The 15,201-nt window shown below is 52.4% G+C and overlaps 1 protein-coding gene across 1 annotated transcript; it reads left to right on the top strand.

Moving 5' to 3' along the window:
* The first annotated feature begins 3,508 nt into the window (after positions 1–3,508).
* LOC142823240 (uncharacterized) lies at positions 3,509–5,937 on the top strand. Its single transcript, XM_075914015.1, has 2 exons — positions 3,509–3,995; positions 4,317–5,937. The coding sequence occupies exons 1-2, from the start codon at positions 3,932–3,934 to the stop codon at positions 5,813–5,815; spliced, it is 1,563 nt and encodes a 520-aa protein (XP_075770130.1). The 5' UTR covers positions 3,509–3,931; the 3' UTR covers positions 5,816–5,937.
* Positions 5,938–15,201: the final 9,264 nt, after the last annotated feature.

The raw sequence follows: 15,201 nt of genomic DNA, 5'->3' as shown, positions 1-15,201 counted from the left end.
TTTAAGTGCAACCCAAGATCTACCTCAAACCAGAATGCCCTGGCCCCGCCTCCTTTGGACCCCTTCTCCGAGGCCCCCTCTCCTGCTCACTCCATCCTCCCTCCCTCCCCCATCCTCCCTCAGTGTCATCAGGTTGGGGCAGAGGGTTGGGGGCGCAGGCTCTGGTCTTAGGTTAAGGGATTTGGAATTGCTCTGAGCTGCGCAATGGGGCAGGGAGTAGGGATGCAGGAGGAGGTTCAGGATACAGGCTCTATAAGGGAGTTTGGGTCTAGAGGAGGCTCAGGGGGTTGGGGTGCAGGAAGGGGTTCATGACTGGGGTACGGTTTCAGGATGTGGGCTCTGACTGGACACTGTTTACCTCAAGTGGCCCCTGGGCGGTGGTGCAGTGGGGCTAAGACAGGGTCAGCCCTGCCCTGGCCCTGCACCACTCCCAAAAGGATCCAGGAAACTCCATCCCAGGTTCTGATGCTCTGTGGTGATAGGATACAGAGTGGGAGAGGGGGCACCTTGACATGAGCACGCCTACGCTGTGCTGCACAGAAAGCAGGAGGCTCCTGAGGGGGCAACTCCGAGGCAAAGCACAGGAGATGCACAGCCATGGGGGGAGGAGCAGCTGACGTGCCGGCCTCTTGATCTCCTCTTGGCCAAATCAGTTAGGATCACCTGTCAGAGGCTCAAAGATCTACCAATAGATCCCGATCGACTGGTTGGTGACCACTGCTCAATGGAGTAAGAATTTACAAGGCAAATATCTGTGGGCAGCCCCTCCCTGTGCTGTTCCCCCAACCCCCCCAGCTCGGCTCCCAGTTTAACCTCTATGTTAAACCAGTCTCAGCATTTGCAGGGCCTAAGCCGACAGGGTGGATCAGGTGCTGCTCTGGTTTCTGCCCAGGATTCGGTGTCAAACCAGAGTCACTGCTGCCCACGGCTGGTAGGGAGTGGAACTGGGGGTTGGCTCGGTGTAGATGTGAGTTCAGTGACACTCAGGCTATGTCTACACTGGCAGCTTCTTGTGCAAGAACTCTTTTGTGGAAGAGTTCTTACGCAAAAACTCTTCCACCAGAGAGCATCTACACTGCCATGGGCTTTTGCGCAAGAGCATCCATGGCCGTGTGGATGCTCTCTTGCGCAAGAAAGCTCTGATGGCCATTTTAACCATAGGGGCTTCTTGCGCAAGAAATTCATGTTGCCTGTCTACACTGCCCTCTTCTGCAAGAGCTCTTGCGCAAGAGGGCTTATTCCTCATGGGGAGAGGAATAACTCTTCCGGAAGAAGCCCTGTTTTACGGCGCTGTACTGTAAATTTACTTCTGAAAGAACACTCAGTGCAGTGTAGACAGCCGGCAAGTTTTTGTGGAAGAACAGCTGTTCTTGCACAAGAAGCTGCCAGTGTAGACGTAGCCTCAGGCTGTGTCTAGACTGGCAAGTTTTTCGGGAAAATCAGCCGCTTTTCTGGAAAAACTTGCCAGCCGTCTACACTGGCCACTTGAATTTCCGGAAAAGCACTGACAATCTACTGTAAAATCATCAGTGCTTTTCCGGAAAAACTATGCTGCTCCCGTTCGGGCAAAAGTCTTTTTCCGAAAGATTTTTGTGCAAAAGGGCCAGTGTAGACAGCACAGTACTGTTTTTCGCCATTTTTGCGATCGGGGCTTTTTTGCAGAAAAGCACGTCTAGATTGGCCACGGATGCTTTTCTGCAAAAAGTGCTTTTGCGGAAAAGCGTCCTGCCAATCTAGATGCGCTTTTCTGAAAATGCTTTTAACGGAAAACTTTTCCATTCAAAGCATTTCCGGAAAATCATGCCAGTGTAGACGTAGCCTCAGTGTTTGGTTTCCGCTCTAGTGCAACTCACCCCCAAATGGTTCAGTTCCCAGCAGTATCCCAGTGGGTGGGGGGAAAGATAGGCTGGACTCTAGGGCTGGCTGCCATGGGGGACTGAATTTGGAGACTGGGGCCTGCACCAGTTAGCAGGTGGAGGGAGGAGCCGCTCCAGGAGGTGGGGATGGGTGGGAGGAAGCCTGGCTCAGGGGGAAAGGAGTTGGAACCATTCCCTTTGCCTTGGCTTGATGAGTTGTTAACCTCTGGGCTTGGGGGCCCCCTGCTGCTCCTCCCCCATCTCCCGCTCTGTGCCGGGGGGAGGCATAGCATCTCCCCTCTGCAGGGGCAGGCTGTGTGGGGAGCACTCCCAGGCCTGTGTGCTCTTTGGTGTCTTGTTTTTCAGTGAGAGTGAGAGCAGAGCAGGTTTGCTTCTGTTTTATTGAACATTGAACTTAAAACTTGCTCAAACCCCCTTGCCCTAGGGAAGCAGATTGTCCCCCAGGGTATGTCTACACTAGCCACCCAAGTTTGAACTAGGGTGGCTAATGTAGGCATTTGAACTTGCAAATGAAGCCCGGGATTTAAATATCCCCGTCTTCATTTGCATGCTCCCGGGCGCCACCATTTTTAAATCCCCTTAGTTCGAACTGACTGCCCACGGCTACACACGGCAGTCAGAAGTTAATCCAAACTTAGTCCTTAGTTCAGATTAACTGTTACTCCTCCGAACTAAGGACTTAGTTCGGATTAACTTCTGACTGCTACGTGTAGCCGTAAGCAGTCAGTTCAAAATAAGGGGATTTAAAAATGGCGCCCACCCGGGAATGTACAAATGAAGCTCGGGATATTTAAATCCCGGGCTTCATTTGCAAGTTTGAATGCCTCCATTAGCCACCCTAGTTTGACATACCCTCAACCAGCAAAGCCCTGGGGCCGGCATTTCTGCATCGGGTCAGGTTCTTCCCTGGTCAGTTCGATTAGAGGGGAGTGGGGCCCAGAGCCCCCGTGTGAGAGACACTTTCATCCCCATGCCCCCTTCTGGGGAACAGGGGAGTGAGACACCTATGGGACATGCTAATTCATCCCCGTCTCCCCAGCTTTCAGGGGCCAGAAGCAGGGAACTGTCCAGCCTACATTATTTCTCCTTCACACGCTGTTCACCTGCCTCCTTGGGACTAGCTCCATCCGTGGGGAGGGCACCAGCTTCCTCAGACTTGGAAATAGCCCAGAGTTTAACTCCAAACCTGTGTGTGTGTCAGCAAGTCCCCCAGAGCCCACACATCATTAAAACTCCTAGGGAGGGCATGACGACACCCTCTGTCACTGAGGGGTGGGGGGTCGCCGGGCCCTAGACCTCCATCTATAGCCAGACGTGGCTTTCTGCCAGGAGGTAGAACAGAAGGTTTATTAGTTCACAGGGATATAGCGTAGAGCAGACTTGTTAGCACAGGAACCAGGAGCAGTCAGCACAGTCCGTCTTGGGGAGAAGGGTCCCCAGAACCTAGGGCCCTGCTCCCCCATCTCTACCCTCCAAGCCAGTGAGACTCACTTCCACCCTCCACAACTCATTGCTGCCTATAGCCAGCCCCGTCTCAAGCCTTTGTCCAGCTTCCTGGGCAAAAGGTGTCACTGGGTCACCGGGTCACACACCCCTCCCAGGCTGATTGCCATGAGCCTGGGCCATTGTGAATGTGCTGACCTGGGCATCCTCTGTCAGTGAGTCACCCCCAAATTCCCATCCTCATCTAGATAGTGGTGCAGGGTCCAGGGAAACTGAGGCACACACACACACGGTTACTACAGGGCAGTAGAAATCACATGGAACAACAAAGCAAACAGAGTGAATACAATCTCTACTTCATCACATCTCCCACCCCATTCCGCCCCCAGAAGTCTGCTGCTCTCAAGATGTCTGAGTTACCACAGTCCCATGTAGGATCAGACTGAGCTCAAGAAATGTTCCTGTGATGCATACTCTGCCCAGACTCCATGTGCCTTCACCTTGCCTGATCTCACCCCTGTGCAGGATTCCCCATTCCCAAACCTGACCTGATCGCCTGGCTGGAGCGAGGGGAGGAGCCGTGGGTCCCAGATCTCCAGCCCTTCCAAGAAATGGAGATCCTGAGAGGCACCCGCACAGATGAGGAGTTAGCGAAACTGACACAGAAACCTTCTGGTGAGTGCAAGAAAAAGCTGGGACTCCCAAAAATGAGCAGTGAGTGAGAGCCCTCATTTCTGCCCCACGTGTCTGAGGTAGGGCTGCAGGTGTCATCCTGGCAAATGCCTGTCACAACTCCCCAGCCATCCTGTCAGCTGTCAGGAGTTTCTTCCCTACGTTTCCTTCCCTGGGAGTGTTTGGGTTGGGTGTGGAAGTAGAATCCAATGTCTCAGTCTCCCCAATTATTATTGTGTTGTGCTTTCTGTCTTTGCCATTCCCATCTGGGTCCTTTCTCCCCAGCACAGTCAGTGACTTCTGCCTGGATTTTCTCTCTCCCAGCAGGTGCTAGGACAATGTGGGAGAGCAAGGAGGTGAATCGACAGCAGGAAGGTCCTGGAACCATAGAATCACAGGGAACTTTTATGGAAGGAGCTGAAGGGGATTTTTCCCAGTGTGTGGAACAGGGGGAACCCTGGGGAAATGAACACAGGGCAGAAAGGCAGCTGGAGAGCAATGCAAGCAGGAAATCAGAGGAATCCATTGAATATGGAGGAGAATCCAAGGATCCCAAGGAAACTCCAGCCCAGCAGACAAATCGCAATGGAAAAAAACCTTGTGAATTCTCAGTCTGTGGGAAAAGATTGAGTGAGAAGTCAGGCCTTATTCTGCCCCAGAGAGGGCACTCAGGAGAGAGACTCTGCAACTGCCTGGAGTGTGGAAAAAGTTTCACTGAAAAGTCATCCCCTATTGAACACGAGATTATCCCCATGGGAGATAAATCCCATAAATGCTTTGAGTGTGGGAGAAGCTTCACTTGTAAATCACACCTTATTATACATCAGAGAATCCATATCAGCAAGAGGCCATATAGATGCTTGGAATGTGGGAAAAGTTTCATTAAGAGGTTACACCTCACGGTACATCAGGGAATCCATAGAAGAGAGAGATCATATAAATGCCATGAGTGTGGGAAAGGTTTCACTTTGCGATCAGACCTTACTGTCCATGAGAGAACCCACATGGGAGAGAGGCCGTATAAATGCATGGATTGTGGGAAAAGCTTCAGGCAGCGCTCAAAACTTATTATCCATCAAAGGATGCACACAGGAGAGAGACCATACAAATGCCTTGAATGTGGGAAAGGTTTCTCTATACGATCAGCCCTCACTGTCCATGAAAGAATTCACACAGGAGAGAGACCATATAAATGCTATGAATGTGGGAAAGGTTTCACTAGTCGACCAGTCCTCATTACACATGAGAGAATCCATACAGGACAGAGACCATATCAATGCCATGAGTGTGGAAAAGATTTCATTACACAATCAGCCCTCATTAAACATGAGAGAACCCACATGGAAAAGAAACCATATAAGTGCTTTGACTGTGGGAAAAACTTCACTGAGAATTCAGAACTTATGATCCATCAGAGAGTGCATACCAGAGAAAGACCATATAAATGCCATGAATGTGGGAAAGGATTCACTGCACGATCAATCCTCCTTAAACACGAGAGAACCCACATGGCAGAGAGGCCATATAAATGCCATGAATGCGGGAAAGGTTTCGCTCAGCGATCGGCCCTTACTGTCCACGAGAGAACCCACACAGGAGAGAGACCATATAAATGTCATGAGTGTGGGAAAGGTTTCACTTGTCGACCAGTCCTCATTAAACATGAGAGAATCCACACGGGAAAGAAACCATATAAGTGCCTTGACTGTGGGAAAAACTTCAGGCAAACTTCAGACCTTACTAGACATCAGAAAATCCACACAGGTCCTGCATCAGCCAATCCCCAGGAAGAAACCTCTCAGATTTCAGTAGCTGGTGTGTAAAACACTTCTGTCAGAGCCTGGACACCACAGACTGCTCCACACCTGAGGGAAATTCTTTCAGTGCCCTGCCTAATTCCCATACACAGATGAGCGGTCCCAGGGATCCAGAGGTGTGTCTACACTGTGCCTTTATCTCAGAATAAGCTATGCAATTCGCACTATGCAAATTGCATAGCTTATTTTGAGATAATCTTGAAATGAAGTGCTATTCTGAAACATCCCCTACCTCTTGTGGAATGAGGGTTACAGTGATGCCAGAATAGCGCGCCCATAATTTGGAAATCTATTTTGAAATAACGGGCTGCTTCAAAGATGTGGAATAGCTATTTCGAGATACTTCCAATATCCCAAAATAACGTGTAGTGTAGAAGTAGCCGAGCTGGCCAGGTCTGGGTTGAGGAGACAGCAGCATCCAATGATCAACTGGTCAGTGACCCTCTGGCGCTGCCTGGTCTGAGCAAACCCCAAGCAGAGCAGGGGACCCCAATTACCCCTCGTGTCGGCTGCAGCCCTGGCTGCTGAGCTGATGGGCCACACGGGGCAGAAGAAAGAGACACAAACTCCTCCAGATGCTCCCCCTGCCTGCCTCAAGTTGCCCCTCTCCCTTCCCATCCCATCTGGGATCCCCTTGCCATGGTCATTGTGAGATGTACACTTGGGTCAGGTCCCACTTTCCCTCTGGACACCCATCCCCACCCCCATTGTCCATCACTCCTTGGCTGGGTTCCCCTACTGCCCCTAGAGCTGTTCCCTGGAAGAGGCAAAGCTTCTAAATCCTCCCCTTCCCAAATCCCACAGGGATACTGGGATCTGCCAGACCCAATGCTGACGGGCCAGGGGGCTGGTTTGTGGCGGAAACAGGGGCTAGAGCTCGGCAGAGATACAGAAAAGTGTGTCTGCATCTGCAGAATTGCTCTGCAGCTCTCTGGAGATGGGTGCACAGTTGCAGGGCTCTGCCCCAGACTCAGGCAGGTGCGGGGGCGACAGCTTCCTGAAACTGCCCGTGAGGCTCTCCCAGAGCCCAGGCATTCCAGGGGTGGCTCAGAGCCACTGTGTCATTGCAAGAGTAAGGTGGGTAGCTTCGGGGCGGCAGTTGCCCCTTCATCTTCCCTGGGAAGGGACCCCACAGAGCACCTCTTCCCCAGGCAGGTGGAGGGTCCACACCACAATTCCTCACAGCAGCTGGCTGGGCTGTTACTCTCAGGCTATGTCTAGACTGCTCCCTCTTGTGCAAGAACATATGCAAATGAGGCAAAGCAGTGAATATCACCATGCCTCATTTGCATACTTAATAAGCTGCCATTTTTGCGCAAGGGTCTTTTGCGCAAGAGCCATTCTGCCACTTTTTTTCAGGAAGAACGGCTCTTGTGCAAGAGGGGTTTTTTGCACAAAAAGAAGCCATGTAGATGGCTCGTTTTTGTGCAAAAGCCCCATGCACAAAAATGGCAGCTCATTAAGTATGCAAATGAGGCATGGCGATATTCACTGCTTTGCCTCGTTTGCATATTTTCTTGCTCAAGAGAGGGCAGGGTAGATGCAGCCCTCGAGCCATCTGGAGAGGTAAGATTTGTAGCCACACCTGCCCTGGTAACGGCACGATGGGTGGTGGGTGCAGAGCAGCTCCCTGCAGAGTGACAGGCCCTGCCTGGGGAAGAAGTGGCTGCAGGTGGGGAGGGAGCAGGGGGTACGTCTACACTACAACGTTAATTCGAACTAACTTAGTTTGAATTAGTTAATTCGAACTAAGCTAATTTGAACTAACGGATCCAGACTAAAAAACTAGTTCGAATTAGCGATTTGCTAATACGAACTAGCATGTCCACATTAAGTGGACCCTGAACCAGGCTTAAGGATGGCCGGAAGCAGTGCCGGCAGGGCATCAGAGGAGGACTTAGAGCGTGAAGATGCTGTCTCAGGCTAGCCGAGGGCTGCACTTAAAGGGTCCCGACCCCCACCCCGGACAGACAGTTCTCAGAGGTGCCCCGCTTGCAAAGCAGTCCTGGCTTGGAGTGCCCGGAATACCCACACTGGGCACATCACAGCACTTGGCCATCAGACCGGCTGCACTTGCCACAGGCTGCTATCTGGGGAGAGGAGGCAATTGGGGAGCTGCAGGAGAGGTTTCACCCCAAAAGCCCGCAGAGCCAGCCCAGTCCTCCCCATCGGGGGCGCGTACCCCATTCCTCCCTCACCTCCTTCCACTTACCCTTCCCTAGCCCCTTTTCTTGATGTACAAAATAAAGAACAATTGTGTTCAAAAATGGAATCTGTCTTTATTGACCAAAACTGGGGGAGACTGGGAAAAGGAGGTGGGAGAGGGGAAGAGAGAGGCTGGGAGAGTGGAGGGCAACTACAATGATCAGGGGTTGGGAACAGGTCCCATATAAAGAGAGGCTAAAGAGACTGGGACTTCTCAACTTAGAAAAGAGGAGACGGAGGGGGGACAGGATAGAGGTCTCTAAAAGCAGGAGTTGGGTGGAGAGGGTGCATACAGAAAAGTTCTTCATTAGTTCCCATAAAGAAGGACTAGAGGACACCAAAGGAAAGGAATGGGTAGCAGGCTTCAAACTAATAACAGAAAGTTCTTCTTCACAAAGCAAAGAGTCAACCTGTGGAACTCCTTGCTGCAGGAGGCTGTGAAGGCTAGAACTAGAACAGAGTTTAAAGAGAAGTGAGATCAATTCATGGAGGTTGGGTCCATGGAGTGCTATTAGCCAGGGAGTAGAAATGGTGTCCCTGGCGTCTGTTTGTGGAAGGCTGGAGATGGGTGGCACGAGACAAATGGCTTGGTCATTGGCTTCGGTCCATACCCTCCAGGGTCCCTAGTGTTGGCCACTGTCGGCAGACAGGCTACTGGGCTAGATGGACCTTTGGTCTGACCCAGTACAGCCATTCTAAGCTCAGGACTCAGGGTCGGGGGTCTCACTGGACCACCTTGATTTTCATGCAAACCTGCTCCCGGGTGGCCAGGCTGGCAGCTATCCTGCCCTAGATGACCACTTTCCTGTGCCTAGTGCAGAGGTCGTGGACGAGGTCCACAATGTCTGCACTAGACCAAGTGGGCACCCACCTCTTGCGGTCCTGGGCAGGCTCCCGAGAGCTGCCAGCCTGCTCCCGGGAAGAGGGGGAAGGCTGGGTGGCAGCGGGTGGCTGGCTTGAGCCGTGCCAGGTGCAGCGTCTGCTGGCTGGGTGCTGGCAGGCTTGCACCTGGCACGGGCACTGTAGCCAGCCCGTGCCCCTTTAAGGGGTCCGGGGCCGGGAGGGGGGCAGAAGAGTTTCCCTGGTGGTGCCCAGAGTGGCCACCAGGAAAAGCTGGGGAGGGCTAGCCTCCCACTAGTTCGAATTAAGGGTCTACACAGCACTAGTGAATTCGAACTAGGCTTAGTCCTCGTGGAATGAGGTTTACCTAGTTCGAACTAAGCGCTCCGCTAGTTCGAATTAAGTTCGAACTAGCGGAGTGCTAGTGTAGCGCCTATTAAAGTTAATTCAAAGTAATGTCTGTTAGTTTGAATTAACTTTGTAGTGTAGACATACCCATAGCTAGTTTAGCTGATGTACCCTCCAGAAGACCTCTTTGTTTGCCACGGCTGGAAGAAAAAGCATCAGCGGTAGCAGGTCTCTGCTCCTTTCCTCAAGAAGCAGAAGAGAGTCAGGGCTGTTTCCCAGGTGGGCAAAGCTGAGAAGCAGGTGGCGGCTTGTTTGTTATTTATGACAGCTGGGGAAGGAGAATTCATGACCATTTCCACATTCACAGTGGCATCCAAGCCTGAGCAGGGTAGAGCTGCTCTAGGAAATATTTGGGGGGGTTGCTCTCTGGCAATGTTCCCTCTAATCTTTTCCACCCCGTGTGGATTCCCCCCCATACATGTGCAGAATAAATTTTGTTACATGCACTGAGGCCTGCGTGGAAGTACACCACCAGAAGAAATCAAAAACCTATTTTTGGGGGCTATGGATGCAAATCAGCTGGGCAGCACTGAAATCTCTCCTGAGCAGCTGCACGGGTGCCCAGCTTACAGGGAGCACCAGTCTCTGGCTGGCATCACTCAGGTAGGCAGATTAGATGGCCATCATGGTCTAGCTGTTACAGTCCTGCCTGTACAGCATTGGTTCCCAAACTGGGTGTGTGTGAAGATATTCCAAGGGGGGCGCAAGGCAATCATTCACCCCCATCATTCACCCTACCTTAAGAAAGAACCCAGGTGGGTGCTACCTCCTGCAAACGTGGAGGAAGCGCCAGCTTCCTGTGGCATAGGAGGGGGGAAGTCCTGTGGGGGGCGAGGAGTAGGAGTCCTGGGACTGTGCCAGCTCCAACTGCTCAGGCAGTGTGAGCTGTTGTGGGGAGCAAGGTGCTGGCACAATCCCGGGACTCCTACACCACCCCTCCCCGCGCAGGCAGGCAGCAGGGGAAGGAAGTCCCCAGTGGCGTTTCAGGAAATGTGCCAGCTATTTGGGGAGGAGGAAAGCAGCACACGCGTTTCCTGACACCTGGACCTGGAGCGTAGCTGTAGGACCCCCAGGTACCAGCCGAGCTGTCCCTGTCCCCTCCCCCCACCCAGACCCCCATGAGTACTCTGCTCCCCCTGCCTAGACTCCCATGAGTACCCTGTTCCCCTTTCCCCCTCTGCACAGACCCTCATGAGTCCTGCCCCTCTGCCCGCGTCCCCATGAGAACCCTGCACCAGGCCCCACCAGCACCCTATCCCCTGGCCAGACTCCCATCAGCCCCCTGCCCAGAGGCACCCTGCCTTTGCCTCGGGGCCAGACACCCACCGGCACTCTGCCTCTACCTCCTCCCTCCTGGCCAGCTACCTACCCCCAGCTTGCTCCTGTATCCTTTTTTCCACCCAGATTTTGCAACCCATCCCTATCCCACTCACTGGCACACTGGAGCCCTCATTTTTCGCTCTACCTCAGAGTGTGGAGGGGCGCACACATTTCACTACCCCTGGAACCCCAGAAGAGTTAATCTGGCCTGAGGCCTTGAACCTCAGTCCCCCCCACGTCCCCCCCATGGGACTGTGGTGCCAAGGGAGGGAGGTGTCTCAATTGGGGCCACATCAGTTAGGCTAGGAGGGGCTGTTATTTTTTAATCTCACTTGTGTGGTCCCTGACTCATTTTTCTGTGGGTCAGTGACCCCTGACCCAAAACAGGTTCCCTGCCCCTCCCATAAATAAAGACAATGCTGAAACATTTGTGTTGGACAATATATTTTAAAAAATGAGGCCTGGCCAATAAACCCCCAAGTGGGGTCAAGCCCCTATCAGGCTGCAACATCATAACACTCCTGTATCCCCACACAAACCCAACCCTGAGCCTATCACACACCGGAACCCCTATCCCGAGCTTCTCACATCCCCAGTCTTCCGCCACAACACTCCTGCACCATCCACACACTGCAAATCTGTGACCTGAGCCCATCCTACTCCCAACCCCCCTGCCCTGAGACCCTCACACACCCCAACCTGAACTTCTGCACCCTCAACTTCTGAACCGGGGTTAAGGATGGCCGGAAGCAGTGCCGACAGAGCATCAGAATAGGACTTAGAGCGTGGAGCTGCTGCCTCAAGCTAGCCGAGGGCTGTGCTTAAAGGGTCCCGACCCCCACCCCGGACAGACAGTTCTCAGGGGTGCCCCGCTTGCAAAGCAGTCCTGGCTTGGAGTGCCCGGAGTACCCACACTGGGCACATCAGAGCACTCGGCCATCAGCCCGGCTGCACTTGCCGCAGGCTGCCATCCAGGAGGGGCAATTGGGGGGCTGCAGGAGAGCTTCCACCGCCAGAGGCCCGCAGAGCCAGCCCAGTCCTCCCCATCGGGGGCTCGTGCCCCATTTCTCCCTCACCTCCTTCCACTTACCCTTCCCTAGCCCCTCTTCTTGATGTACAAAATAAAGATAACGTTTCTTCCAAAATGGAATCTGTCTTTATTGAACAAAACTGGCGGAGACTGGGAAAAGGAGGTGGGAGAGGGGAAGAGAGAGGCTGGGAGAGGGGAGGGCAACTACAATGATCAGGGGTTGGGAACAGGTCCCATATAAAGAGAGGCTAAAGAGACTGGGACTTTTCAGCTTAGAAAAGAGGAGATGGAGCGGGGACAGGATAGAGGTCTCTAAAAGCAGGAGTGGGGTGGAGAGGGTGCATTCAGAAAAGTTCTTCATTAGTTCCCATAAAGAAGGACTAGAGGACACCAAAGGAAAGGAATGGGTAGCAGGCTTCAAACTAGTAACAGAAAGTTGTTCTTCACAAAGCAAAGAGTCAACCTGTGGAACTCCTTGCTGCAGGAGGCTGTGAAGGCTAGAATTAGAACAGAGTTTAAAGGGAAGTGAGATCAAGTCATGGAGGCTGGGTCCATGGAGTGGTATTAGCCAGGGGGTAGGAGTGGTGTCCCTGCCCGAAGTTTGTGGAAGGCTGGAGAGGGATGGCACGAGACAAATGGCTTGGTCACTGTCTTTGGTCCATCCCTTCCAGGGTCCCTAGGGTTGGCCGCTGTCGGCAGACAGGCTACTGGGCTAGATGGACCTTTGGTCTGACCCAGGACGGCCATTGTAAGCTCAGGGCTCAGGGTCGGGGGTCTCAGTGGACCCCCTTGATTCTCTTGCACACCTACTCCTGGGTGGCCAGGCTGGCAGCTCTCCTGCCCTAGCCGGCCACTTTCCTGTGCCTAGTGCGGAGGTGCCCAGGTGGGTGCCCAGGCGGGTGCCCGCCTCTTGTGGTCCCGGGCAAGTTCTCAGGAGCCGCCAGCCTGGTCCCGGGAAGAGGGGGTGGGCTGGGGGACATCGGGTGGGTGGCTCGATCCGTGCCAGGTGCAGGGTCTGCTGGCTGGGTGCTGGCAGGCTTGCACTTGGCACGGGCACCGTAGCCAGCCCGTGCCTCTTTAAGGGGTCCGGGCCGGGAGGGGGGCAGAAGAGTTTCCCTGGTGTTGGCCAGAGTGGCCACCAGGGAAACCTGGGGAGGGCTAGCCTCCCACTAGTTCGAATTAAGGGGCTACACAGCCCTTAATTCGAACTAGCTAGTTCGAACTAGGCTTAATCCTCGTGGAATGAGGATTACCTAGGTCGAACTAAGCACGCCGTTAGTTCGAATTAAATTCGAACTAACGGAGTGCTAGTGTAGCGCCTATGAAAGTTAGTTCGGACTAACGTCCATTAGATCGAACTAACTTTGTAGTATAGACATACCCTCTCTCTTCCCCTCTCCCACCTCCTTTTCCCAGTCTCCCCCAGTTTTGTTCAATAAAGAGAGATTCTATTTTTGAACACAATTGTCCTTTATTTTGTACATCAGGAAGGGGGGCTAGGGAAGGGTAAGTGGAAGGAGGTGAAGGAGGAATGGGGTATGAGCCCCCGATGGGAAGGACTAGGCTGGCTCTGTGGACTTCTGGGGGTGGAACCTTTCCTGCAGCCCGCCAATTGCCCCCTTTCCCCAGATGGCAGCCTGCGGCAAGTGCAGCCGGTCTGATGGCCAAGTGCTGTGATGTGCCCAGTGTGGGTACTCCGGGCAATCCAAGCCAGGACTGCTTTGCAAGCGGGACACCCCTGAGAACTGTCTGTCCAGGGTGGGTGTCGGGTCCCTTTAAGCACAGCCCTCGGCTAGCCTGTGACAGCAGCTCCACGCTGTCTGGCCACCCAGGAGCAGGTTTGCATGAAAATCAAGGTGGTCAAGTGGGACCCCCGACCCTGAGCCCTGAGCTTACAATGGCCGTCCTGGGTCAGACCAAAGGTCCATCTAGCCCAGTAGCCTGTCTGCCAACAGTGGCCAACACTAGGGACCCTGGAGGGGATGGACCGAAGACAATGACCAAGCCATTTGTCTCGTGCCATCCATCTCCAGCCTTCCACAAATAGAGGCCAGAGACACCATTTCTACTCCCTGGCTAATACCACTCCATGGACCCAACCTCCATGACTTTATCTCACTTCTCTTTAAACTCTGTTCTAGTTGTAGCCTTCACAGCCTCCTGCAGCAAGGAGTTCCACAGGTTGACTCTTTGGTTTGTGAAGAACAACTTTCTGTTAGTAGTTTGAAGCCTGCTACCCATTCCTTTCATTTGGTGTCCTCTAGTCCTTCTATTATGGGAACTAATGAAGAACTTTTCTGTATGCACCCTCTCCACACCACTCATGCTTTTCATAGAATCATAGAATCATGGAATAATAGGACTGGAAGGGACCTCGAGAGGTCATCGAGTCCAGCCCCCCCGCCCTCAAGGCAGGACCAAGCTCCATCTACACCTTCCCTGACAGATGTCTGTCTAACCTGTTCTTAAATATCTCCAGAGAGGGAGATTCCACCACCTCCCTTGGCAATTTATTCCAATATTTGACCACCCTGACAGTTAGGAATTTTTTCCTAATGTCCAATCTAAACCTCCCCTGCTGCACTTTAAGCCCATTACTCCTTGTCCTGTCCTCAGAAACCAAGAGGAACAAATTTTCTCCTTCCTCCTTGTGACACCCTTTTAGATACTTGAAAACCGCTATCATGTCCCCCCTTAATCTTCTTTTTTCCAAACTAAACAAGCCCAGTTCATGAAGCCTGGCTTCATAGGTCATGTTCTCTAAACCTTTAATCATTCTTGTCGCTCTTCTCTGTACCCTTTCCAATTTCTCCACATCTTTCTTGAAATGTGGCGCCCAGAACTGGACACAGTACTCCAGCTGAGGCCTAACTAGTGCAGAGTAGAGCGGCAGAACGACTTCACGAATTTTGTTTACAACACACCTGTTGATACAACCTAGAATCATATTTGCTTTTTTTGCAACAGCATCACACTGTTGACTCATATTCAACTTGTGGTCCACAATGACCCCTAGATCCCTTTCCGCCATGTTCCTTCCTAGACAGTCGCTTCCCATCTTGTATGTATGGAACTGATTGTTCCTTCCTAAGTGGAGCACTTTGCATTTCTCTTTATTAAACCTCATCCTGTTTACCTCTGACCATTTCTCTAACTTGCTAAGGTCATTTTGAATTATGTCCCTATCCTCCAAAGAAGTCACAACCCCACCCAGTTTGGTATCATCTGCAAACTTAATAAGCGTACTCTCTATCCCAATATCTATATCATTGATGAAGATATTGAACAGTACGGGTCCCAAAACAGACCCTTGAAGAACTCCACTTGTTATCCCTTTCCAGCAGGATTTAGAACCGTTAAAGACCTCTATCCTATCCCCCTTCCATCTCCTCTTTTCTAAGCTGAAAAGTCCCAGTCTCTTTAGCCTCTCTTCATATGGGACCTGTTTCAAACCCCTCATTATTTTAGTTGCCCTCCCCTCTGCCACCCTCTCTCTTCCCCTCTCCCACCTCCTTTTCCCAGTCTCCCCCAATTCTGTTCAATAAAGAGAGTTTCTGTTTTTGACCACACGTGTCCTTTATTTTGTACA

The sequence above is a fragment of the Pelodiscus sinensis genome, chromosome 32 (genome assembly GCF_049634645.1).
Source record: "Pelodiscus sinensis isolate JC-2024 chromosome 32, ASM4963464v1, whole genome shotgun sequence".
In the NCBI taxonomy this organism is placed as follows: domain Eukaryota; kingdom Metazoa; phylum Chordata; order Testudines; family Trionychidae; genus Pelodiscus; species Pelodiscus sinensis.
Note: the sequence above shows the minus strand (reverse complement) of the source record. Positions and strands in the feature narration are given on the sequence as shown.